The 16,975-nt window shown below is 42.4% G+C and overlaps 1 protein-coding gene across 4 annotated transcripts in view; it reads right to left on the reverse strand.

Moving 5' to 3' along the window:
* CFAP52 (cilia and flagella associated protein 52) overlaps positions 1-16,975 on the reverse strand; it is a 270,832-nt gene that overhangs the window by 23,800 nt on the left and 230,057 nt on the right. For all 4 annotated transcript variants that reach the window (XM_032967311.2, XM_032967310.2, XM_032967312.2 and 1 more), the window contains 2 exons: positions 8,446-8,591; positions 6,224-6,375 (listed from right to left, as the gene is read on the reverse strand). In XM_032967311.2, coding sequence (XP_032823202.2) covers positions 6,224-6,375; positions 8,446-8,591 — 298 coding nt within the window. The remainder of the gene's footprint in view (positions 1-6,223; positions 6,376-8,445; positions 8,592-16,975) is intronic.

Raw genomic sequence — 16,975 nt, forward strand, 5'->3', positions numbered from 1 at the left:
GATGGACTAGTCCTTCTAAATAAACAGCCAAATCGCTGCACGTGGCGCTAACGTTTTTTTATTATAAATAAATAAATACACCGTTTAAAAATAAATAAATTTATGCAAACCGACACACCCGATGACGACCGTTTGTGTTATGGTCGAAACGTCGTGAGAATTTTTATTGTTTTATATATTGTATTATTTTATTGTTTCCCTTCAACGTGACTTTACCGAAAGAACTAAGAATATGAATTACTGCAGTCATGAAAGCTTTAAATCAAAATTTAACCCCCTCTACGGGGAGGGTTTTCACATAACTTTAAGATCCTTCAACAAACTCCGGGATAAGAAGGCTCAGCTGATCGAGTCTCTCACCTTCCTGAAGAGATGCCGCGACTCTGGGGTAATACCAATCGCATTTACACTGACCTCTGCTGCTGTAACTTCTTCTAATGCGAAACAAATTATTTTCAAAACTAGCTTAGCTCTTATCTCAGAAAAAAATCAGACTTATACGCACCGAACTAGATCAGTTAGACAAGACACTCTACAAATCACACTTATCATTGACGGCAACAATGTCCACATCGGATTGGGAACATGTAGACAATATGACTGCCTCTTCAGCTGCTACTATGTTGACCAAATGTAAGGGCAACCTGATTTCCAAATTTAACCTCCTCTTCAACAAAAGACCAGACCCACGCACCAAAAAGTTAGACGTTAACAAAGTCGTAATTAATCGAAGTAACAGTTATATTTCCGATGGTCTGAAATCCGTTTTAGCTAAAGGTCTAAACTTTGCAGTCACACCTAAACACATACCAGTTAATGATATAATTGCCCAAGTAGACGTTGCTCTCAGGGGCCTGGGTCACATCGCTGCAGACGTAGCAAGATCTGAAATCGCTGCAACCCTCAAAAACGCTAGCAACCTCAGCAAAGATGAGTGTTTTGAATTATATAAAAAAATAGGGATGATATTGTAGTCCTCTCAGCTGACAAGGGCAATGCTACTGTCATCATGGATAAAATAGAATACAACAACAAAATTAAAGAATTACTCGACGATGGTAGTTATACAAAAATAAAAAGAGATCCCACCAACAGCCTCGTCACACAAACCAACAAAATAATTTCTGATTCAACCGCATTAATTGATCAATCTAAACAGTTTTCGTTGAAACCTTCTTCTGCCAGGCCACCAAGATTATACGGCTTACCAAAAATACATAAAGTAGATACACCCCTTCGTCCCATCGTCTCTACTATCAACTCCCCCACCTACAAACTGGCTCGTTTTTTGTCTGAAATCTTGCGTCCTTTCACTGGAAAAAACCACCTCTGCGGTACAAAATTCTACTCACCTGGTATCGACAATCAAGGGTATTTCCCTGTCCCCAGACGACCTGCTTGTCAGTTTTGATGTAGTTTCCTTATTCACCAAGGTTCCTGTACCTGACACCATTGCAATCATTGAAGACTTGGTTCATCAAGGACTAAACACTGAGGTACCCCCCCTGGTGAGACACTGTTTAACCAATACATACTTCACTTGGAATAGAACTTTCTACAAACAAACTGAGGGCACCCCAATGGGCTCCCCCCTATCTCCGGTTATAGCTAACATTTTCATGGAGAAATTTGAGACTGACGCAATCCAGACTGCCACTCTGTGCCCAACCTTATGGAAGAGGTACGTGGATGACACTTTTGTCATCTGGCCACATGGCCGGCCTACTCTAGACCAATTCTTCGACCACATCAATTCCATACACCCAGCCATCAGATTTACCATGGAAGTCGAAACAGATGGCAAGCTACCTTTTTTGGATGTCCTAATTAAAAAGAGACCTGATGGTTCAATGAGCCACTCTGTCTACAGGAAAGCTACCCATACGGATGCTTATCTGAAACCGGATTCCCACCACCATCCATCACAGAAGAATTCTCTCATCAAGACTCTGTATCATAGAGCCCAATGCATATCCGACCAGGAACACATAGGCAGTGAACTCAAGCACGTACACCAAGCTCTTAAGGCTAATGGTTACTCCGACTATACAATCCGCAAAGCTATCACTCAAACCATGAAGAAGGGCCCTCTTGAGGAGCCTTTCAAAACCATCACTTTACCCTACATTGCGGGGATCACAAAAAAGATCTCCAAAATCTTGAATAAACACAAGATCCAGGTCCGTTTCAACACATTACATAAAATCCGTGATCCGGTTCCTTCTGTAAAAGATGTGATTCCGGACATACAATACCCTTAAACACGGTAGGACCAACACCTCGGCCGTGGCAGATCATTGTTATAATTCAGTAGGCTCACATGACATTGACTTTTCCAAGACAGAGGTTCTTTGTAAGCCATCTGGCTACCATGAGAGATTCGTTCATGAGGCTATCCACATATACAAGCACAGAGACAATTTCAACCGAGAAGATGGATTCTGGCTTAGCAATCATTGGAAATATTTGATAAACCATTTCAGGTCTTAATTGATTGTTCACGCTTAAAGTGGCTTTCAGACAGCATACATGAAACATTTTCGTCTCCCCCCTCCTCTTTTCAGAACATAGATAGACTAGTCCTTCTAAATAAACAGCCAAATCGCTACACGTGGCGCTAATGTTTTTAAATTATAAATAAATAAATACACCGTTTAAAAATAAATAAATTTATGCAAACCGACACACCTGATGACGACCGTTTGTGTTATGGTCGAAACGTCGTGATAATTTTTATTGTTTTATATATATTATTATTTTATTGTTTCCCTTCAACGTGACTTTACCGAAAGAACTAAGAATATGAATTACTGCAGTCACGAAAGCTTTAAATCAAAATTTAGCCAGTTATGACTTTACCTGGTTAATAACGTCCTTCCAATGATTTCTCAGTTTGTACCCATCTTCTCGGTTGAAATTGTCTGTGTTCATATATCTGGATGGCTTCATGAACAAATATTTGCTGATTGCCAGTGGGTTTGCATAGTACCTTCGTCTTGGAGAAAACGATTTCATGTGTGCCCACAGCGTTAAAAAAAATGATCAGCCACAGCAGAGGTGTTGGTCCTACCGTGTTTCAGATCTGCCTTGTGTTCGTGAACACGGTCTGAGACATGTCGCTTAGTTTCCCCAATGTAACTACTGCCGCAGGCAAAGCTTAGTTTGTAGACACCGGGGTATTGCATGTCAGGGATCACATCCTTCACAGATGGGATCAGATCACGAATTTTATGTACTGTGTTGAATCAGACCTGGATCTTGTGTTTGCTCATGATTTTGGAAATCTATGTGGTGACCCCTGCTATGTATGGCAAGGTGATGGTTTTGATTGGGTCCTCAGGTGGTTTTCTCCCAACGGTTGGGTTGACAGCTTTACGGATTGTGTGATCCGAATATCCATTCATCTTGAGAGCTTGGTGTATGTCATTAAAACGTCATAATTTGTCATTAAAACATTATAATTTTGCTTGCTTTTCAACATTCCTCCGGTTTGCTGATAAACCAAAACAATCGGCATATTTGCCCACGTGACATGATTTAATTTTCTTTGTCAGATGGTGGAGGGATAGAGTTAAAAAGAGTTACATTACACCTACACAATATAACCAAAAATAACTCAATTATGATTAAATCAATATCTCATTGATATATCTGCCCCTTCATAGCTAGTATTAGTTCGGTGTGAGTTTGTCAAGTGACGTATTTTCTAACAAAGTATTGCAATGCCTCTCAATTTGCTTTGCTTGAATGTTCAATAAAAAAAAAGACTCCAACTAAATGGACATGACTCACACCTGTGATAGAAACACAAGACACCCTTAGCCATCCTTCCTGGCTACTGCAAAACATCAGATTCAGATGTGCAAAATGCAGTGGGTGGTGATGAAATCTAAATAAAGTCGTACATTTAGTATTTTGCACCATTCTTTAAGCACGGGGCCATCAGGAAGGTTCCACGTTTCACAGAGGATACAGTTGTCTCCCAGTAGAGGATGATGTTGCTATGTGGCCTACAGCAATTAGTTAATTTTCGAGTAATTAAAACAAATGCCCGTGATGCCGTCATCCATGTGTCGTGAGGCCTTTAACATCCACGGTGAAGCAGGCAAGTATATTTTGGTTAATTAACCCACAACATTTACCAAGGTGGTCGCTGGCGTCGCGCACATTGTAAGCTGTAAATATGCTACACCCGTTCACCCATGTGCCCCGCCAAATAATTTGCATGCTTCTTTAAAATACCTGCCAGCCAATCACACACATGGGAGGGCATTGCCAGGTTCAACCACACTATGTATGTGTAGTGGGTTCCAGGACACGGAGACGGCAGAATAGAAGCAGCACTATTTATTTAAACCTTAACAAGGGTTACACTAGAAGGGGTAGCGGCCCCTCCACCCGTATAACTCAGGAACACACCCCAGGCTCTCTAGCCTAAGCTCTAGGCTCCCAGTTCCTCCTGGTAGGGCTCTAAGGGAGGCTATCAGATCCGGCCCTGGTTAGGCACAGATCTCGGCACCCCGCCGACCAGACCGGCCCTTAGAAGGACTCTGACTCTGGGGCTCTGGGGCCGCACCACTGGCTTGCTGTGCCGGCCCTGAAAAGGGCAGCGGTCACAGGAGTTCCAGGGTCTCACCTAGCTGGCCTTCTTTCTTCACTGGTTGCTTCAGCCTCGGGCCCCACACTCTGCCCCGAGCTCCCTGGCTCCCCGCACTTTATACCCACTGGAGCCTTAGCGGACGTTGTTGTAGCCACCAAGGTGTGGGTGAACCACACCTTCCCGTGCCATGTGTTTATTCCCCATAGCACCCCTACATATGTGTGTGTGTGATTCACCATGGCTGCAAAGCCCTTCCTGGTGGCACTCGCTCCATTGATAGCAGTGGTCACAGAGATAAGTATGGGAATTGGCCATTCCATCATCTATGACAACTGGAATTTCCTAAAAGATTCTGCCTGTTGAGTGCCTTAAATATGAAAGTAAAGAGGATTTGCATTTGTGACACCTTAGATGTTGTTCTGTATGTTTTTGTGTGACCCGAGTTTCTCGACCGAAAGAGACTTGCAGCGTCAATGTGCACTCGCAATTCAATATGATATGAAAAATGATAAGGAGGTACGTAAGAACTGCAATAGAATGACAGCCAGAAGAGAATGTAAGGACAGGAGGTGGGCAATTGTTAAGCCAATGGAGAATACTCACTTGTACAAGGATATGAATTTGCACAGTGAATCAATATATCTTGCTCTCATAATGTCGAGACTCTCTCAAAAAAGTCAAGAATCGTTTATGGAAGCATAAATTAGAAAGCTATTAGCTTATATGATGATAATCAGAGCTTCAATCAAAATAGAGCTGTCCAGGGCTAAGTTCCTGAAATATTGCCCCCTCTGCCCCCCACCCTTGCACCTGGCACTGACGGATAAAGCGGGCTGGTATCTAGGGGGTTAGATGGCCCCATAAAATAGTTTGTGAGAAATTAAGTCCTAGAAATACGCCTGTAGTATATTTATTCATTTGGAGACACGTGAATGTTTTTTTTTATAATTCCCAGAAGAGAGCAGTTTGGCATTCAATAACGTTTCAGAGGATCTACAAGCTTGGAACGGAATGTATGCATGTGGGCACATGTGTGTTTGCATCCAGAGAGGGGAACGGTGGCCCAGTGGTTAGCGCTCTGCGCTACGAGCCTGTCAATCCGCGTTCGATTCCCGCTTACAGCTAAAACCAGTGAAGATTACCTGGACCGATCCTGGGCCTCCCCTAGGTCGAGTCAACCTCAAGTGAGTACAAAGGCAGCAGGGAGTAATGCTGGCCACCCACCGCGTGTGCTGTGCCAGCCTTCATAGGCGCTCCCTAACAACACTTGCCCCAACATGCTGTTCAGGTCTTTGTCTTTGTATCCAGAGGCTATAAATCACAAAGGAACTAATTTGATTTGAGATTCCTTTCATATGGTTATAAACCATTAGGAATAATTCTATTTTTAAGGGGAACATGGTAATAGAATTTATTTATTGATAATCCACAAATTGGTTGTTTTGAATTCTAACCAATTCGATCTACCATTCAATTTTCCCCTATCTTATCAACAGCATCCACTCAACATTCATTACAGGACAACAAGTTTAGAAAAAGGATAGTGGTGATGTCATAGATTTGTGATAATAATAATAACTGGTTGGTTGTGGGTGTCCATGTGTGTGCAATTTCATGACTCACTCGAGATCCCATATGATGCAAGTGCCATCAGTACTGGCACTCACACACTCCTTGTCATTGTGCTTCAGGCGGATGCAGCTGATGGACGACTTGTGTTCCTTCATCGCCTCCACAAGCCGCTGACTCTGGGTCCCAAGCTCCCAAACACGCACCTAGGAGCAAGAGCCATCACGCAAACTCTGGTCGTTCTCACAGCGGCTTGTGGCTAACCATCGAACAAAGATGGTCACGGCATCGTGCGCTTCCAGATGCGCTTCTGTGGCCGTCTGGAATGCTTGTCCTTCCAATATTAAGAAACCACTGCAGCTGTGCACTTTTAAACCTAGATTGAAAACTGATTTCGTTGAAACTGTTGTCCCTCACCCGCACATCTGATTAACATGGTTGGCTAGTCTGAAATAAGTTCAACATACATACATAACATTAATGTTTTATCCGTAAAAGCTTCAACTGAATTGCATTATCCTTATGGAGGGTCTCACATGGCACGTGATTAGTTCCTCTTTTAAGCGTTGCCACATATGGGAAGAAACACGAGAGACCAGACCCACAAACCATCATCAGCCATGATCAAGCGACTGCTGGATGAAGGCATCCACAAGCTGATGCCATCTCTCACGGTCTTGCGATGAAACTATCCATCTAGCACCTGCGCATGAGATTTTTTTCATCACTGATGTCCACTCAGTTATATTCTCACCTTTGACTGCCACTCCATCATGAGCCTTGACCACCAGCCATCATATTCCAGATACCAGGGTATAACTCTAAAATCTATAGCCAGATCAGAAAACTACTTGTTGTACTGCTTCTTATGGAAATTCTGCTGAAAGTGGGTATCTCATATACATGAAGACATGTATAATTGTTTGTTGCAGTTGCACCCGATTCAAGAGCCGAATGGCTCACAGGGCTATACCAAATAAATGAAACTGAAAACTGAAAACAAAAACCACCTTCAAATTGGCAGAACATGAGTTTCTCGCCACCACACTCGACTGTTTTATCAAAAAAATAAAGCCATTAAGAAGCTGTTATATAGTTAGCTAAATACTAACTGAGGAGCATGTTTTGCTTCAAAAATAATAACATGATCAAGCAAGGCTCAAAAACACGATGGTATAATATGGTCAGCTATAGCATCCTATAATTACATTTGAACGACATGGGAAAAAAAATAAGAATTAACTGTAGAAGTTTATATGCTGAAATATCTAAAGTACTCTTGTTTATCAACAACCAAGCAAACACATACTCTTTAAGGGATGACAGAACAATTATAGGTGGTGCCAAGTGCCTAATAATTTTAGGGAAAAAAAGGTGTCGCTGTGCCACTCATAGCTGTGATGATATGGTAGGCAGAGAGTAGGTAAGACAGTATGTATTTTACAGTTTCAGTTCATACTATAAATGTTCTATGTTCCTACAGGGTAAACCACACTGCCCGCAGGAAAAACACTTTATTTCCCAACCTTTACTGCATGATTGTTATTAACATCATTATAATTATGAACAAAACACTATATATTACAATTGCACTGTTAAAAGCTATTCTTGCATGTGGCTTTTTGCATAGCAACGCATACATTCACGTTCATGTCTGGTGGCCAAAAGCAAAGCCTTGGCCAAAGCTGAACGGATGTCTTCAATGCCTTTGCTGAATTTTAGGGATTCACAATGGTCCATGATATGGTCCACTGTGCCATTAAATTAATAAGCAAATAATTATTATTTCAAGAATTACATGCAGACACAGACCCTCACAGCACAACGGAGAAGGGCCAAGCAATGTTATTCCTGCATTTACAGGCTCCTCTTGTCAGGTATCACGATGTTGCGTGTCATCGTGCTTTATACTGTATGTATGTAGGACTAAATTTATTACAATGAAAACTTTTTGGTGACCTGGATGAAACCACCATATTTGCTACAAATGATAATCTTTTTCCTTGGTTGATGCCGAAGAAAATAACTCGGTGGTGTTGACATAATGCTCTGCAGGCATGAAGTCAGTTCATGAAACAGATGTTCTCATGTTTGTATCTAAAATCCACTCCAATGGTCAGCTTAATAAGAGGGACCTTTTCAGGTCCTTCAGACGTAAAGTGTCATTTGTGGGCTAGAAACAATTTGGAGAGAGGCTTTTACCACCGCTTGTTGATGACAGAAAATGGTCAGAGACTAAATAGCACAAAGAGGTCAATTAGAGCAACGGTCCTGACCTGGCCCTCTCCTCCACCGCTGATGATCCGTTTGCAGTCACCGGTCAGGGACACTGTGGTCACTCCCATCCCGTGCGCGTTGTCGATGATGTACATCAACCGCCCGCTTTCTGGTGTGAACGCTCGGATCTTACCATCGTTCCAGCCTGCAAGCACAAAGCATCCTTCGTGTGATTCGCTCAAAGCAGCTAATATAAATATACACGTGTTTTTGACCTTCTGGGTCGTATCAGCATGGAGCGGCTGTACTTTGTGCCAATGTCAGGGCTTAATTTATCACTCGATATTTTCGGAAACACTGCTGCGCTGGCTAGGAGTGAATATTTACGTGCGTAGGGCACTATCACTGGAGTACAATGTACGCCTATCCATAATAATCCTATATTATTGTAACCTGCATTCTGATAATGTTATGTACAAGTTTGGGACTAAATAAGGTGAGATGAAAGTGGTGTCAATTAAATTCTATGAGCAATATCCAGACTGGTCCAGATGGCATCAAGAACAGGCTAACATGAAAATCCTTGAAATGTACAAGTATATGTAGTAAAACATTATGTTGGCTTTAGAGGTCAGTATCGGAAAAATTAAGCATGACCGCAAAGGTACACATCATTGCTCTTCGTTCGGTTAATGTGCAGTCACATGTTTCTCTTAAGGATAGCAGAGACTATGAAATGGGACAACAATACTCCTGGCAGCCTCTGTTAACCCATCACTGGTGGTTGTTGGCACACGGTGATAATTTTCATCCAGAGTGGACCTAGGTAGATACCACAGCTGGTTCAATTACATCACTGAGAATTGCTTGTTGCGCACATTGTAAGATATTGCTGCAACGAGACTGTTGGCCACAGTAGTAGGCAAAACATAAAATGCTTGAATTCAGTTGAAATTGACAATCATACCTGCCGATGTTAGTAGTTATTTTCGACTCTCTGGTGTTGCATTAACAGGTCAAATGTCTCACTAACACAGCCACCATTGCTCGTTTTCCTCGATGTGGCGGTGGCTCTACGATCTTACATTGACATGCTAATCTCTCACAATACAATGGCCACCTCCGCAGCTTCGTCGTCGTGAAGAATCCTCTCCGATTTACCCAATCTTACATTTACATGGAAATTTCATCACTAGCCCCGCCCACATCGCTTATGACCCTTGGGCTACACCCATCTCAAACCTTTATAACATCCTGCCTCAGCAGCTCTCCCGCAATTTTTCACCTGATGACGATTGCTTGTGTTGCGATCTAAATGTCGTGATATTTTTTTTCTATCTACATGGCTTTACCGAAAGACCCAAATAATATGAATATCACGTAGATAGGTTCAAAGAAATTGTAAAAAAATAACAAAAAACTACGACGTTTTGATCACAACACAAGCGGCTGACCATAATTTTTTGTTATTTTTTTACATATCTACGTGACTTTACCAAAAGACCCAAAGTCCACATTGTACGTGTTTCAAAACACATAGCAGTGAAACAATGGACAACAACACCACTCTTCTATGCTAAGAGCAAGACTGTGTTTCGCATTATACTTCTCGTATAAGTGTCATGTTTTTTTGTTCGTATTTATTTTCCAATTTACTCCTATTGTGCTACTGAAAAAAAAAAATTCCCATCAGCCGGATGAAGGCCTCCCAAGTAATGACAATTTCTTATGATCTTGAGATAGAAAAATCCACCTCGCCTCCTGCATATTAGCTTATCTCGTTGTTCCATGTCCGCGGTGGACGTGCTCTCAGGTGTGTTCGCTCCTTTTGCTTTGCCACTCCATCATTCGTATTGACCACCAGCCATTATCCATCCTCGGGACATATCAGGCCAAAGCCCACACGCTTTTTGTAATGGTCAGTATGATGTCTCCAACTGCCTTGTGCTCTCTGATCCACGTCTCCGTGGAGTTCCAAGCATGTCGCCATGTAGACTATAGAGAATCTCGCAGTCTGTGGAATGGTATTACTCCACACGCCACTCTCACTCTAATGCGGCACTTGCGACCTCACATCGTAAGCACGTGTACACCTCCCCAACCAAAACATGTTTTGTCCCGCTGCCCCTCGGACACATTGCACTGCTGATATTCGATAAGGCTCCATTTAAAATGTGAAATTGCTGATCTTAACTCGCGTGTGTCAAGGTAGATGTGTCTCTGTGTGTAAATACTTTCCCATATCCCAAGATAACAAAAAAGTCTTTAATAAGAGAGTGCTGCAAATTCTATTCAAGAATCGTGTAAAAACATTCACAATTGTGGTTGGGATAGATACTTATATCTCAACAAATGTAAACAAAGATCCTTACCTATAATTGGTTATATATTAAGCTAAGAGTTATAGCACAGATTAAATGGTAGGCATGATTTTGATTTAAAGCTTTCGTGACTGCAGGGATTCATATTCTTGGTTCTTTCGGTAAAGTCACGTAGAAGGGAAACAATAAAATAATAAAAATATAAAACAATACAATTATTACGACGTTTCGACTGCAACACAAGCAATCATCATCAGGTATGAAAACCACAGCAAGAAAATTTGAAAAAAAAAATAATGATTGCTTGTGTTGCAGTCGAAACGTCGTGAGAATTGTATTATTTTATATATATATATTTATTATTTTATTGTTTTCCTTCTACGTGACTTTACCGAAAGAACCAAGAATATGGTAGGCATGACTTAAATATTAATATACAAATTTATTTTCGAATTTCCACCGGTATTGCTGTCCTGCATGCACACTTTTCATTTTCTAGCTCTACTGATGTGCCGCCAAAGTTAAGTGCCAGTCGCATACATTGCACGCTGCTTCTCCGATTTTCCATTACCAGGTATTACAGTTATTCGTGGTACAAAATCAAACGGTAAAGAATGAACATGTGTGACCTAGAAAGCAGTAAGCTTGTTTCAAAACACATCCTTAACTTGTACGCATGTCACTACTCTGGATGTAAGAGAGGGCTTGGAATGCCCAACACATTCCCAATATTTGCACACTAATATCTGCTCAGCTCTTGATCTGTTTTGTCTTTGTGGATGTCCATGTTTATGATACATATGTCACTGCAGATAATACATGGTGATCAACACGCATTTTTGTTCAGGTACATTGGTACGCCCTTTTCATTCACTGTTTAGTTCCGTTTCTCAGTAGAACTCCGGCCTGCTCTTGCCAGCCTCTACAGTTCATAATTTTGGCCCTGGTCAACCTGTAATAATAACTGCCCTAGGTACCTACAATCTGATATATTCCGTGTCTTGAATGGTTTAGTGAAGTTTGTTGTGCATGATGCCATATATCGCATGGTTCAGTAATCTGCAGGCTCGCTGGTAATGCAAATGTAATAAGAAAAATATGATTATGAATACCAGTTTTAGGAGTGGTGGACTAAAAAGTACCGGGGAAGTAACTCCCAGCATGCAGGTAGAGACTCTACAACCTCTAAATCTATCCATCTGTATGTTTTAATAATTCTTTCTAACAATGCCTTCATGATTATATTCATTGTTATAACATATTGTTTTTCTAATTTTACATGTGTGAACTGCTGCAAACTATTTTCAACGGTTTTTTTTTTCCACCAGCATATCCATTGCAATAATATTCAGCACTGCTCCCACCTTTTTTCCAATTCGGCACAATACGGGTTCATGCTTTCACATGTTATAAAGGCCTCTGATTACAGCACTCCCTTGACTGTGCTTTTTCCACTATGAAATAAAAAAAGCTACACTTTTCATACACCAATATATATTTATGAACACTTTGCCTGCTTTGAGCTTCTTCAACATCCCTATCCTTTTTTTTAGCAACCTAAGTTAATGCACACAGCCAAAACGCATTTGCCCAAAATGCGCTTTACAGTCTGTTTATGCAAAGTATATATCATGTTTACATGCGTGAATGAACTTACACCGATTTCACATTACTGCCAACAAAGAACATTGTATACTGTATTCAGCATACATTTCCTATACATGTGTAGTGACATGTGGTGCCGGCCCTAGAGAGGCACGGCGTGCGATGTACTCACATCGCGGACACCCCGTACATGTGGGTGTAATACCAGCCCTAGAGGGGCTCGGTGAGCGCTGATAGAGAGCGCTGAGTGGCACCACGCTCGGCGTGCAGTGCTGTCCCCTATAGGAGGGGGTGTGAAGGTGCACGTGACGGGTAAGATCTACACAGGGGCCCCAAGTGGGGGGGGGCTAGGGGTGGTCACGTGTCGGGGCGAGATTCTGCTAGAGGGTTCGAGAAGGTGGTCGTGGCCTAGGGCGGAGTCAGCCATGACCAGTGAGGATATAAACCAGGTCCCCAGAGGGACCCAGGTTCAGCGTTGTTGTTGTTGTTATCCTGAAGATCTACGTTCTACGTCCGAAAAGAGTCACCAACACATGGACCTGGACCCAAGCCGGGGTCCTGTCCATTGTAGCTCCTCCCAGTGTAACTAGTGTAGTTAGCCTGGTGGTTACGTAGCTAGTTACAGTGTAATTCGTGTAGTTAGCCTGGTGGTCCACCACTATAGTGTGTAGTTAGCCTGGTGGTCCACCACCATAGGCTGTTATCTGGTAAAGGGGCATTTATCCCTTTGTGTTGGTATCAATAAATGTGTTGCCTCCAAAGAGGACGTCTGCGACTCAGTAGAATCCACTACACATTTATGAGGGTCTATCTATTATTCACTTTGCAGAAAAATCATGCATGTCGTGCGGATCATAATTAACAAAAAAAATAATGATCTCAATTGGGATGTGTGATTATAATCATACAATATTTGCTTTCTATATTTCTCTCCACATACAATAATTAAAGTTTTTTTTGTACACGGCATTCTGGGAGTGAATAATTTCAGCAGCATTGATTCAGTGCAAGCAAACTGTAGACTGTTTTTTTTACATATATTGTTGCTGATATTATGCCTCTCAGAATCCTGTGGGGGCAGATGGGTTGTGTAATCATATTTTTACGCAGAAACATGAAGGAGACATAATTGTCTATTTTGTATATTTGTAAGTATGCTTTTGTACATTCAGATACCTACGTGTTTGCACTTTACAATACATATAAATACATACATTTATAGACATACACGGCATTTCATTTAACAGATAATGGTTTCAGATGACACATGTGTAGATATAACCAATGTCCTGCACAATATGAAAACAAGAGGAAGCTCCAGAACTAGATGGCATAGCTGTGGACATCATTAAAGAATCAGGACCAACTGTTGTAACAAAATTCGCGGACCTATTCACTAAACGTTTCTACAGTCTGCCACTGCTGCCTAAGCCACTGCTGTCATTCAATAACTCACCTGAAACCCAGCCCTTTAGGAGCCACGAGTGATACCACATTGATTTCTCGTTGCAATGGGCTCATGACAAATGCTTAATGGTGTTTTCAGTATCCTTGTAATAGCTTGCCATGCTACAGTGCTATAGATGTCGTCATTATTATCATTTTAAAAAAAAAACTATTTAGAAGTATAGAATAAGATATCCGTGAACCCACAGATAATAGTAGATAAATGCAAGATAATTTCAATGAGTCGAAACTAGCCTTCGTCAATGTTTGTGTAAAATCTTGATTTGAAGCTTTCGTGACTGCAGGAATCCATACTTTTTGGTTCTTTCGGTAAAGTCACGTAGGTAGAAAAAATAATAGATGACGACGTTTTGATCGCAACAGCAAGCGACCGTCTTCAGGTGAAAAAAAAAACAAAGAGTATGTTTGTGTAAAGATACCACTGTGTGTGTGTGAGCAAGGCACACTCTTTCAAATCACTAATCAATTGGGATGGGTAGAGCACTATATTTCTCCTTTAAAGTGCTTAACAAAATAAACAATAATGCTTTTATTTGCTGTTTAAATGACATACTGTCATGATTAAACAACAGAGATTAAATGACACGGTTCTTGGAGCTACTACACCAGCAATACACAATAACCATATAACTCAGTTGTCTTATCCAATATCTGCTGTCCACTTAATGTTGTCAGAATAAAGGCTTCTTGTTGGAAATTCAACCGTGAAATGTTTCAGGCTGAAAAACAGCCTTTCATGCTGCTCAAAATTACACTTTTGACAATAGTCTCTTGCCTCATGACATAAATTAAATGTGTCTTTTCAAGATCACAGCATGTGGTAGTGTGTTATGTTTTATTCAGAGGACTGATGTGCAACCAGCCGAGTAATCAATTATTTGGGGTACGATGCAGTCAATGTAAATAAAAAATGTCAAAGAAAACTTTAAAATGTATTACACGATAAACAGAATGAGTTATAATATAATCGTTATTCACGAACTTGCTATCCGTGACTTTGGCTATCAGCGAATGGCATCTGAAACTCTACGCGACTGCTTCGAGAGAGAGAAAGTGATGAGAGACAATGTGATGAGAAAGTGATAAGTGATGATGCACGCAGCATCATCATAACTTAAGGTGAGTTAATTTATAAACTATTATTAAATATTGACTTAAAACTTTCGTGACTGCAGGCATTCTTATTCTATGGTTCTTTTGGTAAAGTCACGTAGATAGGACCAATACTTCTGCCGTGGCTGATCATTATTTTAATGCAGCTGGCTCACACGAAATCAATTTATCTAAGACGATGGTACTTTGCAAGCCGACTGGCTATCAACAAAGATTCGTTCATGAAGCCATCCATATTTATAGACACAGACACAATTTCAACCGAGAGGATGGTTAGAAACTAAGCAATCATTGGACATATGTCATCAACCACTTTGGATCATGACTTTATTTGTGTTTTCTTGTCAACCTCCACCACCAGCAGTGTGGGTGTGTGGAGCGAGATGCAATGCTCTGATTGGTGTAGACCTACTGCCGGTGTCGGAGCCCTCTCCTACATTAACATTAGCTGCCCCGCCCATCTCTGAACCTTAAAAACAGCTCTTTGATTGGTGTAGACCTACTGCCGGTGTCGGAGCCCTCTCCTACATTAACATTAGCTGCCCCGCCCATCTCTGAACCTTAAAAACAGCTCTTTGATTGGTGTAGACCTACTGCCGGTGTCGGAGCCCTCTCCTACATTAACATTAGCTGCCCCGCCCATCTCTGAACCTTAAAAACAGCTCTTTGATTGGTGTAGACCTACTGCCGGTGTCGGAGCCCTCTCCTACATTAACATTAGCTGCCCCACCCATCTCTAAACCTTTATAAACAGCTCTTTGATTGGTGTAGACCTACTGCCGGTGTCGGAGCCCTCTCCTACATTAACATTAGCTGCCCCGCCCATCTCTAAACCTTTATAAACAGCTCTTTGATTGGTGTAGACCTACTGCCGGTGTCGGAGCCCTCTCCTAAATTAACATTAGCTGCCCCGCCCATCTCTGAACCTTATAAACAGCTTGCCCTCAGAGGCTAACCTCCCTTGTGTTGCGATCGAAACGTCGTGATAATTTTAATAATTAAAAAATATATATTTTTTTTCTATCTACGTGACTTTACCAAAAGAACCATAGAATATTATTAAATGCTTTAATGTATTTTTAAATTTGTTTATCATCACAAATTTCTCGTGTTATTATGATACATTTGTATGTATTTAATAGCTTACGTATGTGTAGTGAGTCCAACTGAGCAACACCATTTATTACACCAACTCAACACAACATAACGTAACCTACACTTGGGTGTTGAACGCCCATCTAACCACGCTACGGCACAACTAGACATGGTTCACTATCCCGGTCCGGACCACGAGCTGGGTCCTGGACCGCGTGGCTAGAGGCTTCTTTAACCCGACGTGGATCTTCTTCACCAACAACCCCAAGAACCCCTCGCCCCTCACGGGGCCCCCGTTATATCGGCCCGGGCTGGGGCTGGCTCCGCCCCTCGCCCCGCCCACCTTCTAGATCTCTCGAGCTCTTTCCCAAAGGCTCTCGAGAGCTCCTTTATACCACGTGACCGCCCAGCGGCCCCCGTCCATCGGTGGCCCCCCTCCAATATCATCCGGTCACGTGTCGGCAGGTCAACCAGCGTATCATGCCCCAACATAACCCTGGCTGGCTAACACTCCCTCTCGCTCCCTCCCCGGGAGCCCGCACCGCACACTGTATGTGGTGCCTCCGCGCTAACCAGCGTTCACCCAAGCCCCGCTAGGGCTGGTACTACGCCCAGTAACCGGGCTGTGGCTTCGCAAGCCCGGCACCACACAGTGACATTCACAGTCACTACATATGTATTAATACTGATAGGAACCTCCTGGTTACACCAGCCCACAGGAGATTATTGTGTTCGTCCGTCCGTCGTGCATCCAAAAATGGGAGGGGTGGGGCTGGGTGGAGAGGGGAGGGTGGAGGGGGGCTGGGTGGGCAGGGAGGGGCTGGGTGGGGAGGGGAGGGTGGGGAGGGGCTGGGTGGGGAGGGGAGGGTGGGGAGGGGCTAGGTGGGGAGCGTGGGGAGGGTGGGGAGGGGCTGGTCACCCCGTAGTGCCCTTATAAAACTCAACGTTTAACATACTCAGGCCGGCTTGTGCCCGCCCTCACAGCCGG

Source organism: Petromyzon marinus, chromosome 37, assembly GCF_048934315.1.
Source record: "Petromyzon marinus isolate PM22_M1 ecotype Great Lakes invasive population chromosome 37, UKy_Petmar_22M1.pri1.0, whole genome shotgun sequence".
Lineage (NCBI taxonomy): Eukaryota > Metazoa > Chordata > Hyperoartia > Petromyzontiformes > Petromyzontidae > Petromyzon > Petromyzon marinus.